Source organism: Pyxicephalus adspersus, chromosome 5, assembly GCF_032062135.1.
Source record: "Pyxicephalus adspersus chromosome 5, UCB_Pads_2.0, whole genome shotgun sequence".
NCBI lineage: Eukaryota > Metazoa > Chordata > Amphibia > Anura > Pyxicephalidae > Pyxicephalus > Pyxicephalus adspersus.
The window spans coordinates 6,709,272-6,731,575 of record NC_092862.1 but is presented as its reverse complement, the minus strand read 5'-3'; the positions used below and the strand labels follow the sequence as shown (position 1 = coordinate 6,731,575).

The following is a 22,304-nucleotide window of genomic DNA, read 5'->3' as shown; positions in this document are numbered from 1 at the left end:
CCCTTCCAAGTTATAGGAGCAGTAATTGTATCCCCAATCCAACATAATCAGATTTCCAAATTCCACAGGAAGTTCCTGCAATTCATTATTTCCCAGCCACAAACAAGACAACTTTGTCAGGCAGCAGAACTCCTCCGGGAGAACTTTGATACAATTCAGCATCATGAGAAGCGTTTGCAGCTTCCTGAGCTGTTTAATGGTTGGCGGGATCGTTTCTATACGATTATCGCTGACATCCAGAAATGTTAAATTTAAGAGCTGACAAATCACCACGGGGAAGGTTGAAAAACCATTATTGGCCAGGTGTAAACTCTGCAGGTTCTGAAGTTTGGCCAATTCAGCTGGTAAAAACTGTAAAGAGTTATTACTTAAGGTAAGTCTACGAAGGTTCTTCAGAGTCCCAATTTCTGGTGGGATTTCTCCAAGGTCGTTGGTGTCTAAATATAAAGCCATCAAGTTGGTCAAGAGTTGTATTTCCTTTGGGACAAAACTCATCTGGAAGGAGAGGTTATTCTCCCTCTCGGGGGTCATCTTCAATATCTGCAAATCTTTGAAGGTAAAGACATCCAAAGGAGGACAGGAGAGGTCCTTCCCTTCAACCTTCACCTTCTGCTGAACCTTTCCACTTAAAGTCTTTTCTGAAAGTTTCTTCCAGCCTTGGCCAAAATTAGAGAAGGACGAGGCTGTCAAAGTTTTGTCCATGGTGGCCTCAACCTCGGCCTCGGCCTTCGTTCTCTCCAGATCTGAAACGTTCTCCTTCTCAAAGTATTTTATAGCCCAGCACAACACTGATCTGTTTATTTGTTTGGTAATTAAAGCCAACATAGAAGTGGTAAAACAAATTGGCCATAATAGATTTATGTTGAAGATTTGGCTATTAGTCTTTCAGTGGTGGTTGCCAAGATACCGGTAATTCCGAAGTATTAACCGACGGGCCCTTCCCAAGGTCTATTTTTAGAAAGTTGAAGTGTTGATCTAACAAAGGCCCCACGGAGAAGTTACAGCTTGTTGTTCAGTCTGTTTACTTAAAAGTTTAACTGTTATGTTAAGAAAAGAAAAAGTATTGTGATGACCTTGGAATTACTAATCACTAAATCCACCGCAAACATGTTTCAGTATTTAGAAGAATCAATGATACCGGGGAGACGTCAGGAGTTAAATGGAGCGTAAAAGGAATGTTTTCTTCTGTACAGTCAGCAGGAAAAGTTTCATTTTCATAGTTAGCTGGATCAACAAGAAATATGCCCATTGGGTGGTCATTCTTTAAACAGGGGGGCTCAGGTTGCCTGAATTTTAATATTTAAACCATATAGGCAAGGGTGGGGAGACAGCAATCATAAGTTGAAAAAATGGACAATCTGTACAATGGCCCTGATTTATTAAAGCTCTCCAAGGCTGGGGAGAATACACTTTCACCAGTGAAGCTAGAGCAAATCTCTTTCTGCTCCGGAGACTTAAATCCTGCTTAGTAAATAAATATTTAATCCCCGATTCATCTGTGATCAGAGAGTAAACCTATTGTGTAATCTCCCCCTCAATAATACATGGAGGAGCCGCTAAAACAATTTTCATTATTATAGATGGGTGCATTGATCAAACGCGCAAACAACCCTATTAAACATGCTGCACCGCTGGCTCCCTATTAATATTTTATTAATCCTCTTTAATTAACAACTGACTTAAACTGCGTCTGAGCTGCTTATTAAAAGGGATCTTTTACACACACCATTAACATGGGGCGCAGACGGCGAGGATTGCTGAATAAATACTGCAAAGGCAGAGCAAAAAGTTAAAAGCTGCTGCCAGATGAGCATCAAAAATGCTGCACAGGAGCATTAGCCAAGACACCAAAGGTTTAAATATTCTATTTATTCTAGCTGGCACCATTGACAACTATGAATGCAGTTTTGCTGCAGGATTCTGATGCAGCTGTGCATTATATTTTTGCATGGTAGCTTACATTATTGCATGTTGGTGGGCACTGATATTGGTTTAAAATTTTCTGTCTTTCCTCCAAGGGGGTTATTGGGCAAAGTGGGCAGCCTATTACATCCCTAGATTGCTACAGTATATATAATCTGGTAGCACTGCAGCTTTCCTGCACCAAACCCTGCAATCCCATCCCCATCCTCCTCTCCTATTGGCCATTCACAGAACTCAGCCACAGGTTTCATATGGTAATGGCCAAGAGCAGAGAGTTGGGGACACAACCACAGCACTGGGTACATAGGAGTTGTAGTTTAAGGGACTTGGAAGTACACCGCGATCTGCATTGTTCTGGCCATGTAAAGGCTGGGAACAGACAACGAAACCTGGTGGAACCTGTTGGTGTGGGGGAACAGAGTCAATTTCATATACAGGGCAATAACAGTGGGGTATATTACAATCTGGTTATAAATGTTCAAAGTGGTATCATGGCAAACTATTATGGAGCTCAAAGTGTTTTGGTCACCATCTACATTGGAGTGCTGGTGTGCTTTACCAAGCCTTAATGTCAAAGGTTCAGAATAGACACGCAATGCCAACACAACCCAATGAACATTCAGCCAGGAACAGCAGATATAAAACAGCTTTTGGAACTGTTTTTAGTCCCTTTCCCCCAGAAGCTTTTAGGAATCCAAACTGCTAAATGAAAACAAAAATTCAGCTTAGGACTTTGGAATTAAAAAAAATTGGCCTCCTATTATGCATGAATTTTTGGTAAAGCTTCTATCTATCTATCTATCTATCTATCTATCTATCTATCTATCTATCCTATCAGTAAAGAATAGAATCTACCACTTCACCTTATTTTCACCTTTTTCTTGATTTACAAACTGAATTGAATTTGTTTTCTGAACTGCTGCTAATTTATCTTTCACTAATGTTATAACTTGCATTGAATAAATACAGCTAGAAAGAATAAGCGTGTGCTTTTATTTCAGGCTGCAAAGAAACAAAAGGTGAATAATGTGAAGGACGTGATTCTTTTTTTATTTGCTGTTCTTGTCTTTTCTCCTTACCTTTTTTTCTCCTATCCTTTTCTTTCTTCTTTCCTTTCCAGTTCCTTTCTCTTTCCTTTGCTTTTCTTTTCTCCTTTGCTTTACCCATCCCTCATCTTTCCTCTCTCCTTTTCTTTTCCCCTGTCCTTTCCTTTCCTTTCTCATTTCCTTTCCTTTCCTCTCTTCTTTCCTTTCTCCATCCATTACCTTTCCTTTCTCATTTCATTTCCCCATCCCTTACCTTTCCTTTCCTTTCCTTTCTCCATCCCTTACTTTTTATTTCTCCTTTCCTTTCCATTTCTCTTCTCATTCCATTGTTTTTCCTTTCTCCTTTGCTTTCCCCATTCCTTCCCTTTCCTTTCTCCTTTCTTTTCTTTTCTCCTTTCTCATTTCCTTTCCCCATACCTTACCTTTCTTTTCTCCTTTTCTTTCCTTTCCTTTCCCATTTCCTTTCCTTTCCTTTCCCATCCCTTACCTTTTCTTTCTCATTGCCTTTCTCCTTTCCTTTCTTTACCCATCCTTTCCCTTTATCCTTCACTTTCCCCATCTCTTCCCATTTCATTGCTTTTTCATTTCCTATTTTCATTTCCCTACCTTTCTCCATCCCTTACCTTTTCTTTCTCCTTTCCTTTGCTTTCCCCATCTCTTCCCTTTCCATTCTTTTCTCATTTTCCTTCCCTTTCCCTTTGCTTTCCTTTCCTTTCCATTCATTTTCTCTGTTTCCTCTTCCTCCCCCTACATATATCACTCCATCATCTATATATAGGCCAGGCATTCTTCTAGCTGTGATTGATCAATGTAGGGCAGTACAGTGCTCACAGCTCACTTAGCAGGTCTTTGCTTTCTCATGGCCCATTGAAGATATTTCAGTTCTATTCCTGGAGGATGAGCTGCTGTAACACGGTGAAACTTTTCATTTCCCAGGAGCCTTTGCAGCAGGTGGGTGTACTGTCTCCATTTCTCTGCGGCATCTGGTGGTGAAATCTGTATATGAAGCTTCAGGGGGGCTACAAAAACTAAAAAAATTGTGCCAATGGAATAATAAATGCTTAAAATGTAGGATGCAATGATTGTATTTCCATTTCAAAGATGGATACTTTTCCTTTAAGAGCCTTTATTAGAGCTATGAAGAATACCTATATACGGTAGGTGCAACTATGCAAATTCCAACTTTACAGAAAATTGAGTTTAAGTGCTATTCCGTCTGATCCTGCAAACCATTTCTCAATCGTTTTACAACTATTAACAATGATCATTTTTTTTTCCTTCCATTATTTCAGGAAGCGGTTGCAGTGTTCGCAGAGTTGGTGAGCAATGTAATTGGTGTCTCTGACACTCTTCTGGGTATGATGACCCCTCTAGGAGCAGGGAAGCATATCTCTGTGGAGGAGATGTAATGAAGTGATAAGTGTTGGGGAATCTCACCGCAGCTTCTTACAGATTGTATGGAAGTGTCGGAGCATCATGGGAAGTCCATGTGGATATCTGTATAACACTTTCAGGGTGGCTGATAAATCACAGCAATCACACTGATAGCTCACATTGCTGAATGACATAGAGGATAGTAAGATGGAAAGAGAACATTTGCTGTGTGGTCTGTGTCAGATTTTAGTGATGGACAAGAAAATATTAAAACACTGATCCCAGGATCAGATTCAATCTCATATCTCCATGGACTGTCCATATGAATGACTAAAAGCAACTCAATGAAGCTCCTAGGTAGTCGGGGGTTATCTATGGCTGGCTTGCTGCCTTCCTGGACTCTACGTCAAATTGTGTGAAAATTGTGTGCTCTTGTGTGATATACAACAAAAAATGAACAATAAATGTATATAACTACTGTATATTAATAATGAATGCTTTCAATTTCTATTAGTTTTGATACAATAGGTAAATGGTTACAATTGCTATTCTATTTATCCTGTTCAAATCACATTAGGAGGTTTATTTACACATTTTTTACCCACATTTTAAGAAAATTGTAATATTCTTGTATTACCTAATACTTACCTTTGGGTCCGGTAATGTCCAAATATAAACCCTTCCAGCAGCTCTCTGGTGCACAAGGACAAGCAGAGCTCTTGCCTTTGCATACAATGAATCCAGCAAGGTGATATCTGAGAACAGAAGTTCCACCCACATAGGCGAAGCTCCTGTCCATATGTTCAGAATATCCAGCTAACAGGGTTCAGAGTTTCCAATCTCGGCTGACCTCTTGATGGATGGGCCGAACGCTTAACCAGAAGCTCTACCTTTATGGGTGGAGCTCACATTATGGTTTACATTTTTGTTCAGCCAATCCAGCAAGAGAGCAGCTAAGGACTGCTGTCCTGGGCTAAACCCATGCTGGGTTTACTGAACGAAGCTGGCACTGGATGGAACATCATTGGATCTTCTGTTTGAACATCACTGGGCCTGCAAAGGTAAGTAAAAAGAATATTAAACACTTTTATTCTGTGTTGTGTTTTCATTTGTAGGGATTATTTAACCCTTTGCTGGAATGAGTAAGGGGTACTTTGACTGGGGCATTAGGGGGACAGATATCTGAAGGGGCTTCTAAGTACCGAAGCTTCCTGTCTGCAGACCCCACAACACAGGGGTCACACTGTGGGGATGAGGCCCTCTCTTCCAAATATGACCCTTTCCATTCCATCTCTCTGCACCCCCTGTCATTCTGTCAATGGAGGTCCTAATTGCTCAGTGTGCCCTACCCTAAAATCAGTCCTGCTTGCTCCTGCAAGACCTAAAAAATAAAAAATTAAAACAAAAAGATAGTATCCCACTTTTTCTGCTTCCTAGAATAGTCTTATAAACATCTATTAGCAGATACATACAATGGGCCTAGGAGGTGGTTATAAACAGTTGATCAGCTGTATACACCTTTTGGAACTATCCCTGCAGATCTACTACAGCTCTGACGTAATGATGATTTTATTGGATTAGAAATTGGATCAGAATTAAAAATAGGCTCTTGTGTAATAGGCCCAGGGCTGGTTTTAGAGGGAGGATAACTGGGCTATTGCCCAAAGTCTTCATCTTCTTCAGAGCTCCAACTGACGGAATGGCCAGGTGTCACGGTCCCTCCCGTGACTGAGGGTAGAAGATCTGAGAGACTGGCTGCACGTGAGGTTATCTGACAGTCTCTTTGCTTTCATTTGTTTCATGGTTGTTGTTGGTAATGACCACACCTCTGGTCTCAGCTGCAGCTTGTTATCATTACTATTCCTCTATTTAGCCTGGCCTTACACTTCAGGTCATGCAGTTGATATTCTCTGCTTGGAGAGTAGCTTGGTGTGTGGTCCTCTCCTGAGGTCCTGCTCATCCATTTTCGATTGAAGATAAGTTTACTTCTTGTTGTTACCCTTTGCTGGTGTGTGGTCCTCTCCTGAGGTCCTGCTCATCCATTCTCGATTGAAGATAAGTTTACTTCTTGTTGTTACCCTTTTCTGGTGTGTGGTCCTCTCCTGAGGTCCTGCTCATCCATTTTTGATTGAAGATAAGTTTACTTCTTGTTGTTACCCTTTGCTCGTTGTTACCAGGCCTCAGGGAGACGCTGGTTTGTTCATCTGGGAAGGAACCAGTAATCTCATACCCTGTCACTACTCCTAGGGCATTTCAGGGCTCCTAGGGTCTAGGTTCTGGTGTATGAATCCTCTCACCCTCAGGGTCTATTCATACGGACAGGAGTCAGGGCTAGATTTAGGGTTTCTGTAGGTGGTGACCATTTCCCTCCCCCTAGCTTGGAGGTCTAGTCCCTTGGCATTATCTTCCGGTTTACATTCTAGTGTTCCTCTCCACCCCCCTTACCCCGTGACACCAGGGTGCAGGAAATTGGAAAGCTGAGTATTTGGGGGCCCAAGTTCATATTTGCACACTGCTCCAATTTGTCTAAAACCATAGCCAACTAAACTTCAAGATTTACTTTTATTCTGCTCAGATGAGGGAGTGCGCTAGGGCTCCCCAGATGTCTTAGTTTATTAGGAAACCCATGCTTTGTCCTCTTGGTTTGGAACAACATGGTTGACTAAATGCTTCCCTCTCTAGCTGTATATACATTTAATTTGCTCACCCGACATTCTACTCAGCAACCATAAGCAAGCGAATCATGTGACTTACAATTCCTGCCTCTATTTGACCAATCACCAACCACCAGCACTAATAAAGGGAGCAGGCAGGAATCCTTAGCCCCGTGTAAGTTCTGATTGTAGGGAGTCAGAGCCTACAATATGCTCCTATTCTTCTGGCAAATGAATGGAGCAGTGGCATCAAAGGCAAGACAGGTATATCTAGAGAGGAAATGATTTAGAAAGCACTGAAAATTAGGGATCAGCATTATCAGGCATATTTTAGAAAGAAGTTGGCAATGGCAGCCAAATATTATTGAATTTCATGTAACATCTCTCATTATGGTACCTTTATATTCTTGCCAATTCTTTACTTGATCTCTCCCATCATTGACTTTCATCTCACACAAATTGTTTTCTTTTTATTAGTAAAAAAAAAAAAAAAAAATATAACGGACGCCTATCATTTCTGTGAATACATTTGCACATTTTCAATATACCGTCTTCTCTTCAGCAACTCTCAATTTTTATTTTCTGCTGCAGGTACAATAAATTATTGAACAGCGAAGCTTCAGGTTATGCTTCACGGTAGGGAAATCCAAACAAAAATCAGGAAAGAAAAAAAAAAACGATAAAAATGTCAGTTTTAGCACAATCATATTTTATACCAAAGAAATGTAAGCTGAATATAGAAAGATGCCTTTCTGAGGGCTGGAAAATGTACAAAATATAAATAAGCCTAAGCAATAGGAAAATTAATAGAGTTTAAAAGAGAACTCCAAAAAGTTATCAGTGAAGGATTATGATATTCAGATGAAGACTTAAAGGGAAAACGGGGAGGGAAAAAAGGAAGAATTCTGCTTCCTGCTCAAGAGAGTTGTTCACACTGGCCATGAGGTTGTGGTGCAGTTACGGCTTCCACCTGCCAGGAATCACTGCCTTTGGGGAGACACCCCATGTAACTTTTCCTCACGGCAGCCCTATAAAGAATGAATGGGGGAAGCAGTGAGTGGTACCAGCCAGCTGTCACATTTGCAGGAACGGTTAGAGGGACCGGCCAGGTGCCAGTGGCCAGGAGCCATGCGGCTTCTCTGCATACCTGCCAATACAAATAATTGCACTTTGCTGCTTTTCTTAGCAGATATCTGGCATGTGCAGAATGCATTCCTCAAACAGAAGGAGGAAGAATAATATATTAAATAATATGTTTAAATATAATTGTAATAGAATAGTTATTATTAATAAAAAAGGCTTTACTATGTATAGTCTATGATTATATATATGTACATGGGAGCCATGATTTATACTCATCATATACTATTACATAGGCAGGTTCTGCTTTCTGTTTTGCAGTGCTACACTATGAATAAATGTATTGCCCATTCTAACAGAAAGCAGCTACAACTTAAGCAGAAAAGCCTGTGCCCTGACAGCATGCTTCTAAGGGCCCTTGATCTCCAATGAAAGAGGGTCTCTTTTCAGAGGTCTGGTATGTGCCCCCTGCGTTAGAGCTAAAACTATCAAATCAGCATAAAGTATGAGATTTGCTAATTACATATCTCTAGGGCACTGTTGACTTCTGCAAAGAGACCTCACTCTTGCACACACAGGGATTTGAGAAGTTGGATGGATCGCTCCTAAGTGGGTTGGAAGAAAGGGTAACAAAACTTTTTGGGAAAGTTGTAAAGCAGGGGGGTAGAATGAAGCCCAGTCTAACACACAGCTCCCTCTAGTGGTTAAATAACAAATCTTTATATTTAATACAAGAAAACAAATATATAACAAGATTACATTACAACAAATAAAAGAAACATTTCTGTGTGCTCACTGAAATTACATTATGTTCTCTTTAAACAGCAGCAAATTCTGAAAATATTTCTAATATATATAGATAGTCACTGCAGGGAGCATATACAAGTTTGAATGATACAATATGGCACAGTAATTCAAAATATGAAACTCTTCATAAATTACAGGTATATATAAGAATAAAATTGCAACAATATATTTTATTCTCCCTTTAATATGAGAAGCAGGAGGCCCTGTATTGAAGGGCAGCAATTCATTATCGGCATCTGTATAAGCACTGGATATGTCGGAATGTGGTTGAGCCCACCGTTTAATCCAATGCCAATGTGCAGAAGACTCTGAAAAGCACAGATGCAATTGTTGGCTATGGAAAGACTTGGATAATACTGTACATGGAGATGTATGAATATATATTGAGTCAGGAGTTCTCTTTTAAACCTAAAACACACAAGATATATTGTAAAACAAACTTTAAGCACCATATTTATTGAAGGTTTTCCCCTTCAGACACACTCACAAATATCATAAAATATCAACAAATAACTTAGGTTCGATAGTTCTATATTATAAAGCTACAGCAAATAATATTCCAAAGAAACATGAAAAAGATAACCAGAAAGTGGGATAAATTAGGATCTAGTATTCCTACCCTGTGCTAAGAAGTTCCAAATACCCTCCTGGTCTCAGAAATAATAACCATACAATGCAATGTATATCATCGTCCTGGAAGGAAAATATCAGCAGCCACAGAACCAGGGTTTTTCTAGGAGGTTATTGCTGTAGATGAATTAGCTATTTATTTATCAGAAGACAAGCTGGAATCAGGGTATTGAGATTTATATATACATTGGGTGTAAACTATGTTATATGAGATAACATAGTTTACACCCAAAGTGAAACAACAAAATTATGGTGGAAGCAGCCAGTTTTGGCTTCACTCGTAGGATGTGTTGGGTAGGGTCAGAGGTTGTTGGGTAATACCTGTACTAGAAATTGTACTGATTTCTTATAATACTTATAATGCTTTGTGTACTTTTGGACCTTGCTGCAAATTTACACCAATGTTGATGGTCTTCTAGATACAAATCGATGGGCCTTTTCAGGAGTATCATTTAGAACAAGCTCCTTCACATCAGGAGCTCTATAAAATAAAGTTCTTCCGTTTTCATTAAGAATGCCCCTTCACATTAGATTTTTGTTCTACAAGCCCTCTGGAGTAAGGGGCCTGGCCTAAAGACCTCTGCACCCCACTATTAAAATGTCACAAGACAAATCACATTGTGTTCTCTTTTAGACCAATGTATAGAAAAAGTCATAAAAAAAGTTCCTGCTATAAAGCCTACAAACTTTTTTCACCCTGAATTTGTATTATAACATATAGCCTAAAGCAGCCTCTCTCCACTAAAGTTCTGTTGAATTCTAGGTTCCTCCAGGGCTTTCTAGGTGTTCCTTTGGAAGTGAGCAATGGTAGGCTGATCTTCTGACCTACAATGTAAGTGGTTACTTGTAACTTCCTCCAAAGTAAGGGCTCACTACACTGACCAGCAATTGAAGAGGATATTTTGTTGTGTATCACACGGACCCCCAATGTAAGCAGTGATTTCTACATGCCCTCCAATGTAAAGAGGTGCCAGAGGGACTAACAATGGAGGAGCCACTTCTATATATTCTCCGATGCGAAAATGTACCACAATGACTAACAATGGAAGAGTCACTTCTATATCTTCTCCAATGCAAAGAGATAGCCGAATGACCATCAGTGGAAGAGACACTTCCATATGTTCTCCATTTCCAAGTGGTACCACAATAACCAACAATGAAAGAGGCACTTCTGTACATTCTGCAATGCAATACTGTACCACAATGACCAACAATGGAAGAGACACTTCTATATGTTCTCAAATGCTAAGAGATAACCAATGACCATCAATGGAAGAGACACTTCTATATGTTCTCCATTTCCAAGTGGTACCACAATAACCAACAATGAAAGAGACACTTCTATATGTTCTCCATTGCCAAGAAATACCACAATGACCAACAATAGAAGAGGCACTTGTATATTTTCTCCAATTCCAAAAGGTACCAGAATGAACAACAAAGGAAGAGGCACTTGTATATGTTCCTTATTGCCAAGAGATACCACAATGACCAGCAATGGAGGAAGCACCTATATATGTTCTCCAATTCAAAGAGCTACCACATTAAACAACAATGGAATATGCACTTCTATACATCTTCTGATTCAAAACGGTACCACAATAAAAAACAATGTAAGAGGTTATTTCTACTGACCAGCATGTTCCTTGTAACATCCACCAAGTAAAGGGGTACCACACTGACCACCAATGGAAGAAGTCAGTTCTACAAATCCTCCAGTATTAAAATGGATTACACAGAGCACTATTGTAAGAGGTCACGTCCATATGGCCATTATCCACTCACCTCCATTGCAAAACAAATTTTTTTTCTAATCTATATTATTTTCTTGTAAATTGATATTATTTTTTTAGGCTTTTTAGGCTACTTTAGACTATTACTGCCCTATGAGTGGTCACATTGGAGTAACACCATTGTTTCTGGTGCCTACAAGCTGATCAGCTTCTCAGATGGCATAAAACTCTAAAGTCTCAGGACTCAAAGCTATCTATTTACCCATCACATGATCACTGTCTGGGTAAGGTCTAAATGAATTTCTCCTTGTGAATCGGTGATGTCATAAATCCAGAACCCTGCTGGATAGTAGCACCTTGAGGTATTTGCTAAATCTATAATTAAATATAAAATCCCTTTAAAGAGAAACTCCAATTTTATTAAAACATCAATGCCATAGAAGCCATTTCCGTTCTTCTATCATTTATAGCTCTGTACTGCTTACTATGCCATTTTAATCTTCTCTGCTACCACTTCATTGATTTTCACAGTAATATAGAGGTTTTTTCCCCCATATAACTCACTCTTTGTCTTAGCATTAGTCCACCTTTACAGACGCTCATCCAGAGCTTGAGGTCGCAGGATGATTTTGCTTAAAAGTGGCATCCTAAAATACATTTGGACATTAAAAGAAATCCTGGCAATACAAAGGGCATCTAACTTTAGAAGGTTTATTCTTCAGTCCTGATCATGTTGTACCTCTTGTATCTGTCTGCTAGTAAAAATTGGATTCAATTTGGTCATGTGGTCATTATACCCTGCTAGTTTTTTTAGCCTTATTGGGTGTATGGCTTCCGTAGCCCATAATAATGAACTGAGGATATTCCAAAATCTTTTAAAAGCTTTGCATGTCAATGTCATTCCAAAAAAATCTGCCGCTTTCATTCAATTTATACCTAGTTATCCTACCATTGGAAGCCTTGATCGGGAACTTTCTGTTATAGGGTGACAACACTCGGCCCCTGTCTCTCTTATGTTGTAAATGTCACACATGCTTTAACTCGAGATCAGAAATCGCCATGCCAATGTTCAGCACACTGGCACGTTCAACCACTGTCACCATCAGGATACTCGCCCTAACTAAAATAAAAAACAATCCACATGTCATCCATTAGGGTTTATATCTATTTTAAATAAGTAACAATAGCTTATTTTTGACTTCCTAGAGGTGTAATAAATTATTTTTTTAGCTCAGGTCTTACCCACAGTCTATAGTACTGTAAGGTGAAGGCTGATCTAACTTGCGGTGGGAGTGTCTACTCTGCTTGCTGTGAAAGATGACAATGAAAGATGATATTTTCTAGTAATCTGAAAAGAATGGAGGAAGCTGTGCTGGGGCAATACAGCCAAGGTGCAATGGAGTGATGTCACCCTTGGTACACCCTTATATCGTAGCTATATAGAAGAGAAATAGTTGGAACCATTATGAACATCTGATATTCAAATCAGTTCATATGTACAGTATATGCCGGTGATGTTTTATTGTTTTTTTGGCTAGAGTTGCCTTTTAATTAACCCAAGAAAAAGATAATAGCAAAGCACAGCTAGTGACACCTTTTGTAGATGGTTGAGGAGAAACTTTGGTCTTGGATCTCCTTTCTCTTGGATTCATCGCATTATGGCTGGGAAGTCATTGTGTTGGGACGTTGTGTTGGAGCATCTGCTCTGAAATGTCTCTAAGGAACGGATTGCACTTTTATCTTTTTTTTTTTACCTTTATACCATAAAATACATGACACGCATAATGTGAAAACACAAAAAGCCTTGACCGACCAGCAGTTACTGTTGATTTCAACCATTACAAGAAAAAACAAACGTATGCCTTGAAACTAAATCCTTGGATTCGACAATGCCTTCGGGACCCTTCATTTTGGACGTGTCTCTGTGTTTTTTCTTTTTAAACAGCAATAAATTCAAGTTTCAGTCTCAAGTGTTGCTGGGTCTCCGTTGGTCTCACCGTCCTTTGACATTACCAGGCCTTGATCCAAGGCTAGCAAAGTATGCGCATTGTGATGGGTCACATTGTCCACTGGGGCCTGGAGGGCCTTGAGGTCCGGAAATTCCTGGTATTCCCGGCTCACCTTGAGGACCTGGGATACCTGGGATTCCATCTTTGGCATAGCCGGGTTCTCCGGGAACACCTAAAAGAAAAATATGTTGAATAGCAGCTATAAAAAAGAATAATTTACAGGAGAATTATAAAGTCGTTCCAGAGAAGAGAAAACATTTTAAGGGAATGTGTTATACTTTACCAGAACAATACCAAGTGTACTCTAGCAAAAGTCCATCACGATCTGTGATTCCACTGTTTCTTAAAAAATCTCAACACAATTGTGACAGATATCAGTGATGGCTTTCCATGTCTTGGTTTCATACGGTATCATTAACCAAATACTTAGGTCTACATGTGAATCAATTATCTGTATAAACTTACTGGTGCATTAGAATTTGGAGCATGAACTCAATACTGGTGTTTGATATTCTGTGTAAGATAATAATTTCTAAATGTACCCACATTACCACCAATATTAAGTATGTTTATGGGGTCTTATGTTGGGGATTATGTATAAATGACATGAACCCTAAATTCATGGGCTCTATTATTTCATTTTTCCAGGCTGGGTAAGGATATGAGCAGACTATATGGAGTCATGTAAAAAATCTATACTTTAGATATGTTTAGAACAGGGTTTTTCAACCAGTATTCAGTGAAACCTTAGGGTGCCTCCAGAAATGTCTAGGTGTTCCCAGAGCCATGAGCCATTTGGACCTTTCTGATCAATTACCATTGACACCAATTAACATTTTGGCTATCTGTAAGAGTGACATTCTTCTTACAGGCCACCAATGTAAGGGGCTGAAATTAAAATTAGAGATCTGAAAATTATTTCAAGTATTCCCTTGTGTTAAAAAGGTCAACAAAGAGTGATCTAGAAGTTTGTATAACACTCACAACCAAGACTTTGCAGGTAGTATTTATCAATTCAGTTAAAGATGGAAAAAATTTAGATCACAAGACTATCAAAATTAAGTAAAATGTCTGTGAAGGTTCCTATTTATCCAGGTCATCTAGTATATCTAATAATTGGACCTTGTACCACTGTCTATGGGGGAAAATTAGAACGTCTCTGAACATGGGTGGGGTGATTTCTTCCTCATCTGTCTTTCACCTAAAATGCAGTTTAAAATCTCAACCCTAGTATTTTGACAAAAATTCATAACTTCAGTCATGTAATCCAAAATTGTAACATCTATGCAGACTTCCCGACACCAAGAATGGTATTAAACTAATGGAGAATGGTTTCAACAAATTTCACACCTCCTGATCTTGGATAATCAATATCTACATTGTCAAATTCCATGGTGATTGGGAAAAGTTGTTTATGCTGTAGGGGTATAACCTAAACACTGGGCATTGGCAGAACTGATAAATAACGTGATAAATTAAGTTTATAAGAAACATAAATAAATTATGGAATGTATTATTATAATGTAGAGCATATTATGAACATTATGACATGACTACAAAATGTATCAGTCTATTAGCACAGATAATATTATTTGATTCAAGTGATATCTCAAAAAACCACCAGCCAATGGGAAGACTGTCTGCTACGTATATTAGCGACCAGGTCCTGGCTAGTTCCGCCACTAACAGCCACAAACCAAAAACTCTGTCCACTATATATATTACCAACCAGATAGAGGTGGTGTTGGCAACATTTTTATTGATTTGGGTTTGCAACATAAAGGACTAGATGCAAGTTGATGTTACCAAGGTGTTTGCTTTAAAGTTCACCACTTGCACGCTATTTTGAGACCTTGGTGTAGAGAACAATGGGGATTTCTTTATATGGCAATACATTTTAAATTCACTGAAACCCTCCCTGTTGGAAAATCTTCCAGGTCTATGTGCTACAATGGCAGTAATTGATTTTTCCTCAAGGGAATGTATCAGTGAATTTCAGATTCACTGCTTTATAAATACACCCCTAGGAGTTTGTCATAAACTCAAGCAAACTTAAACCTTATCACTACTCTCAGATAAGTAATCACTAACAGCGGCGATCTTTTTAGCCATCTGTAGGGATGACAGGATTCTTTCTAAAGACTACATGATCAATGATGTAGGAGGCATTCTTCCCTGTAACCTCACTAATATACCCAAAGGTGTATATATTGTTTATATATTGTAGGAGCTTCCTAAGGTATTTTAAGGGTTCCTCCATGATGAAAAAGTTGTGTTGAAAGCTGTAAATGTATATTTTTTAATGTAGCCTCTAATATAAAATCTAGGAAAGTGTTTCCGTATGATTTCCAAGTATTGTACTTCCTTCAGTGTATTAAAAGTAATTTTCTGACTCCATAGACAAAGAGATTTGGTTTTCCTGTGCTGACACCGCAGTTATATTACCGCTGTGGGTGAAAATAGCAGTTAGCTGCATGACTCACCAAGCAGAAAACAGAAACTAAAATTACATACCAGGAATTCCAGGAGGACCTATTTCACCTCTCTGTCCAACTCCTGCTTCTCCTCGATCCCCCTTAGCTCCCCTTTCACCTGTAAAATACATCAAATCATATATCCGTTTTTTTTCCAAAGCATTTTATTGGTTTTAGAGGCACAAAACAGAAGGATAGAATAAATGGAGGCAATCTAACAAAGTAGATTACTGCTGGAAATGGATGGTTTTATAGGAGTGTAAAGTGTTTGGCACAACAAAGTTAAAGACTAAATAGACTTTTGTTAGAAAAAAAAGAACTCTTCTGTTGCCTCTATAATATCTTGCTAACCAATCTCACTATCACTAATAACAGTAAGTGTCTGGATGAATGTTCTAAAAAATATGTGCAAAGAGTCTTGGAGAGAGAGACTGATGGCCATGTTTTCTGATGGCAAGTGAAAGCACCGAGACCCAGCAATGACACCATAGGGCTAAACAATGTATGTAATGAAAACAGAAAGATTTACAGAAACAATACCATATCAAGATCAGGTCCTTCCATAGATGCAATGTTTAAATCTCTGCCATAACTTTTAATGAACACAGCGGCTATTAAACACATTCTGAAAAAAAGTCGCCCTTTAATTTTAGGTATACAATGTTTTTTTAGCCATTGGTGCACCAATAACTTTCCCATAAACTCTTTGTCTCTACAAACCTTTTGGACCCACTGGTCCTGAAGGGCCTTCAGGTCCCATAAGTCCCGGTATTCCTGGCTCTCCTGGTGGCCCTTGTCTGCCATCATTTCCATCCTTTCCAGGAGGTCCTGGGGGTCCTGGTCTGCCCTGAGCTGATTTGATATGTGCTGGCTGCATCTGAGCCATGAGGTAGGCTAATTTTGCTGAAAAAGAAATGAGAATAACAAATAAACTCTATCTAGTTTTCCCTTGACTTTTGCAGGAATATTGTTTGCAATGAGCTGTAAATAGGAGTAACCAGATTTTATTTTACTGACTGAAGCAACATGATAACGAATTGTGTTTCAAGACTAAAAAGCTAATTTGTCAATGTAAAAAACAGTAAGTACAGCAGAAGATATTACACATGGTATGCTTTGGAGAATTATTTCTATCATTTGTGCCTTAAGAGCTGTGATTGGAGAACCCCAACTTATGTGCCTATATAAAGACTGTTGAACCAGGGAACATTGGATTGTCTCATGTGATCAGGAAGGATTTCTTTCCCCACTGTTGGAGCAAATTGAACCACTTTTATAATGATAATTTTTGCATTCCTCTGGAACAACTAAATCTTTAGGGTTTTTTTCTGGGATGTTTATTTGCCTAGTGGTTGAACTTGATGGACTTATGCCTTTTTTCAACCTAACTATGTGACTATTGCTTAGTTTACAAACATCCTATCTGCAGTGTACAATGTAGAGATCAATATTTGCAGACCAAGACTGAGGAATTGTATGTACTTGTCCTATAGATGCTCTGATAACTTACATAGGAAATACCCTTGCTTTACTAAAGATGTCTTCTTTCTCTGAAGATGGTCTCATTAATGCTAACAGAGTTCAAATCCACGTGTGCAGGTAGTGGAAAAGAACGCATGGGCCAATATTATTTGTATCTGACTTACCATCAAGCTGTTTTCCCAGCTCCTCCTGAATAAGTCTTCGTAGAGATTCTGTTGAAGGTGGTTCCCCCTACACAATGACAATTTTTACAATTACATATTTAAGTCATACAAAAACATGTAAGTGTCATTTGGTTCACTCTGTAAGAGTGCATCCCCTTCACCCACCATGCACTCTCTAGATCCTGAGGCCAAAATGTATTAACATTTACTTTCATTTTTTTTTCTTAGATATACATGTAAAAAACATGCTAGCATAAATAGATAATTTGTTTCTTTAGTGAATGAAGGTAATTAAATTTGCTAAATATATTTACAGTTTTCTGTTGGTACCTGCCCTTTCCAAATCCCCTGCCCAGTTATTTTGCATGCTTGGCAAGGACTCCGATGGAAAAGGGGGAAGACAATGAGCGGGGCTGAGCACAGGTAGGGATTCCCTATGTACAGATGTCAAAAAATCACAAAAAAAGTCAGTGTATATTCTTGTACATTCTGTACTTACTTTGCCATTCCAGCCTAGCCAGCCAAGATGGCTGAAGATCGCAAAGAGTTTGAAAGGAGGTGCTCTTAGTTCTGCTTTAAAGCTGCAACTTAGATCAGAAGGCTCAGTTCATCCAATACAATCCGTAAGAATGGAGTCACACACTGGAAGGACAGAGCCTTCTGGGGGAGGTCACTGTATATTCTCAACATACGGAGAGTGGTGGGAAGGGTTGCAGCTTCAGTATATGTCCGTCTTTGACCCATAGGTGCAGATAGGAAGGAAGTTCACTCTCAGTTGGTTAAAGATTTAATTGAAACCACCCACTAAAATGAGGCATTTTGGCATTTTGTGATTTGTAATGGGACTGATAACATGAATGCTTTGTGTGCTAACAAGACCAAGCCAAACTTTGGAGAATGTGGAGAATCCTTTAAATATAAAATCCCAGATCTGATAAGTAGAATTTACGTTGCTCAGGCTTTCATCTCTCTTCTTGTAAAACTGCCAAAATAGGTGATTACGTTGCAAGTTAAACTTTTATCAGTGAGATTTTAATGTGTGACATTTTAGGCTGTGAGACGCTCCAAATGTCAGCACAGCGTAGCTGCAAACAACACAAAGTCCTAGCAACTTTTAGTATGGAAATTTGGAGAATTGAGAAGTAATTCCAGGCTGAAAAGTTTGTGAGGTGCTAATTGCCCTGCAGGAAACATTACCATGAGACTACATGACCACAATTCTTTATATTTACTTTGGAGAGTGCATGGTTTTGAAATCCCATAGACATAGATAAATAAAAATAAATAAAAAATGAAAACCACCACATTTTCCCTTTCCGACATATGTATATTTGTGATAAGTAACTTTATATACCATAAACTGTGTATTTAGAAATGTAAAAAAGTTACCTTTGGCCCAGTCATTCCTGGAACGCCTGGTGACCCAGGTGGGCCCAATGATCCTCTCTCCCCTGGGGGGCCAGAAGGGCCCATAAGGCCGGGGTGACCTTTGTGTCCTGGTTTTCCAGGCTCTCCTGGTGCACCTTTCTCGCCCTGCATGCCTTTATCTCCTTTGTTACCTGGATCACCCTAACAAAGAAATAGCGAGTTAGAAAGTTACCTTTAAAATATAAAACATTGTTAATGAAGTCTTGCCCTTTTTATTCCCTGATGATTGGGTACTGCTGCCACGCACACTAAGTTTTCTGTGCTGGCAGAGCTGAGTAGCAGTCACGCCCTTCATCACAAGTGTCATCATCCCGAATTTGTAATACAGAGAAGGGGCATACTTTTTCAGGTCTGTGCAAATTACTATATAAAAGGTCTCTTATACTTTATACTATACATTGGTCATATTTTAACTCAGAAAAAATGAAGTATATGAAAATGGAGGCTGTAAGTACAATATTTGTTTGAATGAATATATATGAGACTTTAATTGGGTTTAAAGTTAAACTCCAGGGAAAAATTAAAAACCCAGATAAGCACAGTACCCTCCTCAATATGACTGGTATCTGCACTGGTAAAGTTGGGAAAACTTCCCTACATGGTGATATTTCTCATAAATTTGTTTTGTGCTGAATCTGAATTTCAATGTTCTTTTTAGCTGTTCACAAATGGCTCAGGCTGATTCTGCCTGAGCACCATCACCTTGCCTGCCACTGCCCCCGGGGTCTCATAGCTGCTAAAAGATACTTCTAGCTTTTCAGATTTCCCCAGACCGCATCTTCATTTTCCTTCTGTTTGGCCCCAGCTGCCAGGAGCTGTCCAAACGTTTCAGCACAATGTTGTATAATGTGTTAGTATGTTTGCATTTCAATTGACTTCCATGGGTCTTCCCTCATCTAGCACCCATCAATAATTATCATCAAGCAGCATAAGTAGGACATATCTTACTCTCTCTCCCTTGGGTCCTCGATCACCTGATTTGCCAGCAGCACCCTAAGGACATAAGAAAATGAAATCCATATAAATAATAGGGCAGGGACAGATAAAGTAAGGTAAGGGATACACAGAAGAAAAGGACAAGGAGAGAGTTAGAGTATGGTAAAGGACAAGGAAAGATGCAGAGGGAGAGAAACTCAGTAATAAGGACAAGAATACAGATAGAGCATGGGAAAGGATGCATAGGAAAAAGGGAGAGGGGTAAACCCAGGAAATGAAAAGGACATGGAGAAAGGCAGAGCATGGTAATGGATAAAGGTGGGGTGAAGAATAGGATACTAAATAGGAAAAAGAAATGCTGCAAATAATAGAATGGAGCAGAAAAGATGTAAGGAAAGATTGAGGGGAAAGAAAGCCAAGGGTAGGAAGAGAATAAGATAAGGGAAAGGCTTCAGAATAAAATAGATGGGGAAAAAGATATAGGTGCAAGGAGTAGAAATGAAATGAAAAGGGAAAGGGTAATGTAAAAGAAACAGGGCTGACGGGAAAGGGTGGAGAATAAAAAAGGGCAGAGAATAGAAGGGCCAGGGAGGAAAAAAGGCAAGGGTAATGCAAGAGGTACATTTTAAGGGTGGAAAGGAAACTTACCTCTTTTCCAGGTGGACCACTCTCCCCAGGTTCTCCCTAGAAACATACAAACATGGTTACTTCTCAAATACCAAAAAAATCTGCTTTTACAAAAGTAATTAGCTGTGTCTTCACAGTAAGTGAGGACAACAACCCCTCCACCCCAGTGAAGTAAGGAAATCCTTGTATCTATGTCATCATGTACAAGACTTCACCCACTTGGGAAATTCCTTCAATATGGACAACATTTAATAACTGCAAGGGGTTATAATCCCTAATCTACCTCAAAAAAAAATTGTTGTAGAATTTTGAGTTGTCACTGGAACATAAAATCTTCTGATTTGATATCTATATATGACATCTATATATCTAAATTGTATTAATTTGTTGCCTCTAATGTCATCTACTTACCGGTGGTCCCTTAGGTCCTTGAAATCCTGGTATTCCAGCAGCTCCTGTGTCACCTTTGCTTCCTTTGGGGCCCTAAATAGAATGGGTAACAATAATATTTAACCAATAAAGAAAAAGAAAGAAAATTAAACAAAAAGCAGGTTTATTGATCCTTACCATCAAGCCCGGAGCTCCTGGGTTCCCTGAAGGGCCGGCTACTCCATTCTTACCCTAAAATAGAAAAATGAATAATGGACATGGCAGACTCAACAGAAACCTCACCCAAAGTATGGTCATTTTAGAATTACATTGTCATGTTATAGAACTACCGGTATGTGTCTCTCGAAGTGGCTCCTCAGCCACAGGGGTCCACCATTGGTCATGTCCACCACAGATTGGGCCTGATTTAATAAAGCTCTCCAAGGCTGGAGAATATACAATTTCATCAGTCAACCTGGGTGATCCAGCAAACCTGGAATGGATTTTTTTAAAAGTCATATGCTATTTGTTAGGAAATGTTTTCAATCCTGGACCAGCTCCATTCCAGGTTTGCCAATCAGCCAGGTTCATTGATGAAAGTGTATCCTCTTCAGTCCTGGGGAGCATTAATAAATCAGGCCCATGGTGTTTATCCTCTGTTCAGAAGAAAAAAGAACAAGCGAGGGACTGAATGCTTTATTTTAAATCTTTATTGTATTTCATCACTAGATAAGATGGATGTTTTATCAGCTATGTCCTCCTATATTTTGGGGACCTTCTCTACCCATAACTGGTTAATGAACATACAATTACTAGGGTGACATCTTCACAGACCTTTGTATGGGTGAGGCAGCCAATGCGTCACACAAATTAGTTTTTTTCTATGGACACAATGACGTCAGTTGCAGATTGCTCACCGGAGAGGTCATGCCACCCCAGAGCCTCAGACAGATATTGATGGCACAACATGTACCTGGAGCTAATGATTAATAAATATTTCTACCTCTGCCCTGCAAACTAATAATTCGCTTTACAATCAGCTCTTGTGGCCATTCATCTAATAATTTCTCAGGGAATGCTGCAATACCTAATAATTATATTTTACTGAAATGTCAGGCAAAGTATTGCTTTTCGAAACCATGGAAAAATATAAAAATAATGAGACTGTTTTCCCAAAAGATAGTTTTGATTATTAGCATCCCTTATTTAGTAAGATGGAATACAACGGAAAGAAAAAAAGCAAATATTAATGACATTTTTCTAAAGTTGTTTAGGGCAAAGCAGGGCAGAGCAATCAAATCCCTAGGAAATCATATTACAATCAGCCCACCAAAAAGTTTGTTTTTTATTAAATTGTGGAAATAAAACTCCTAACAGTCTCTTCTATCTTTTGGGGATTTCTGTGCTTCCTTAGTTCCCAGGTCTGCATGTCTGCTGGGTCCAATATGAATGGTTCCTACATAACCTTGAGCAGGGTTCCTGGGTCTGTATTCTGTTGTGCCCATTAGGAGGGGTTCTCATGATGCCTCCTCAAAGATCTCAAGTCCCACCTGCTGTGTACATTATAA

The 22,304-nt window shown here is 39.1% G+C and overlaps 1 protein-coding gene across 1 annotated transcript in view; it reads right to left on the bottom strand.

Annotated features, from left to right (window-relative positions):
- Positions 1-10,778: 10,778 nt before the first annotated feature.
- Positions 10,779-22,304, bottom strand: part of COL22A1 (collagen type XXII alpha 1 chain) — a gene marked incomplete in the record, with an annotated part of 162,270 nt that continues 150,744 nt past the window's right edge. The window contains 9 exon segments of the mRNA XM_072410629.1: positions 10,779-13,428; positions 15,771-15,848; positions 16,451-16,633; positions 17,377-17,443; positions 18,766-18,945; positions 19,753-19,797; positions 20,389-20,424; positions 20,779-20,850; positions 20,935-20,988. Of these exon segments, the coding sequence (XP_072266730.1) occupies positions 13,241-13,428; positions 15,771-15,848; positions 16,451-16,633; positions 17,377-17,443; positions 18,766-18,945; positions 19,753-19,797; positions 20,389-20,424; positions 20,779-20,850; positions 20,935-20,988 (903 nt within the window).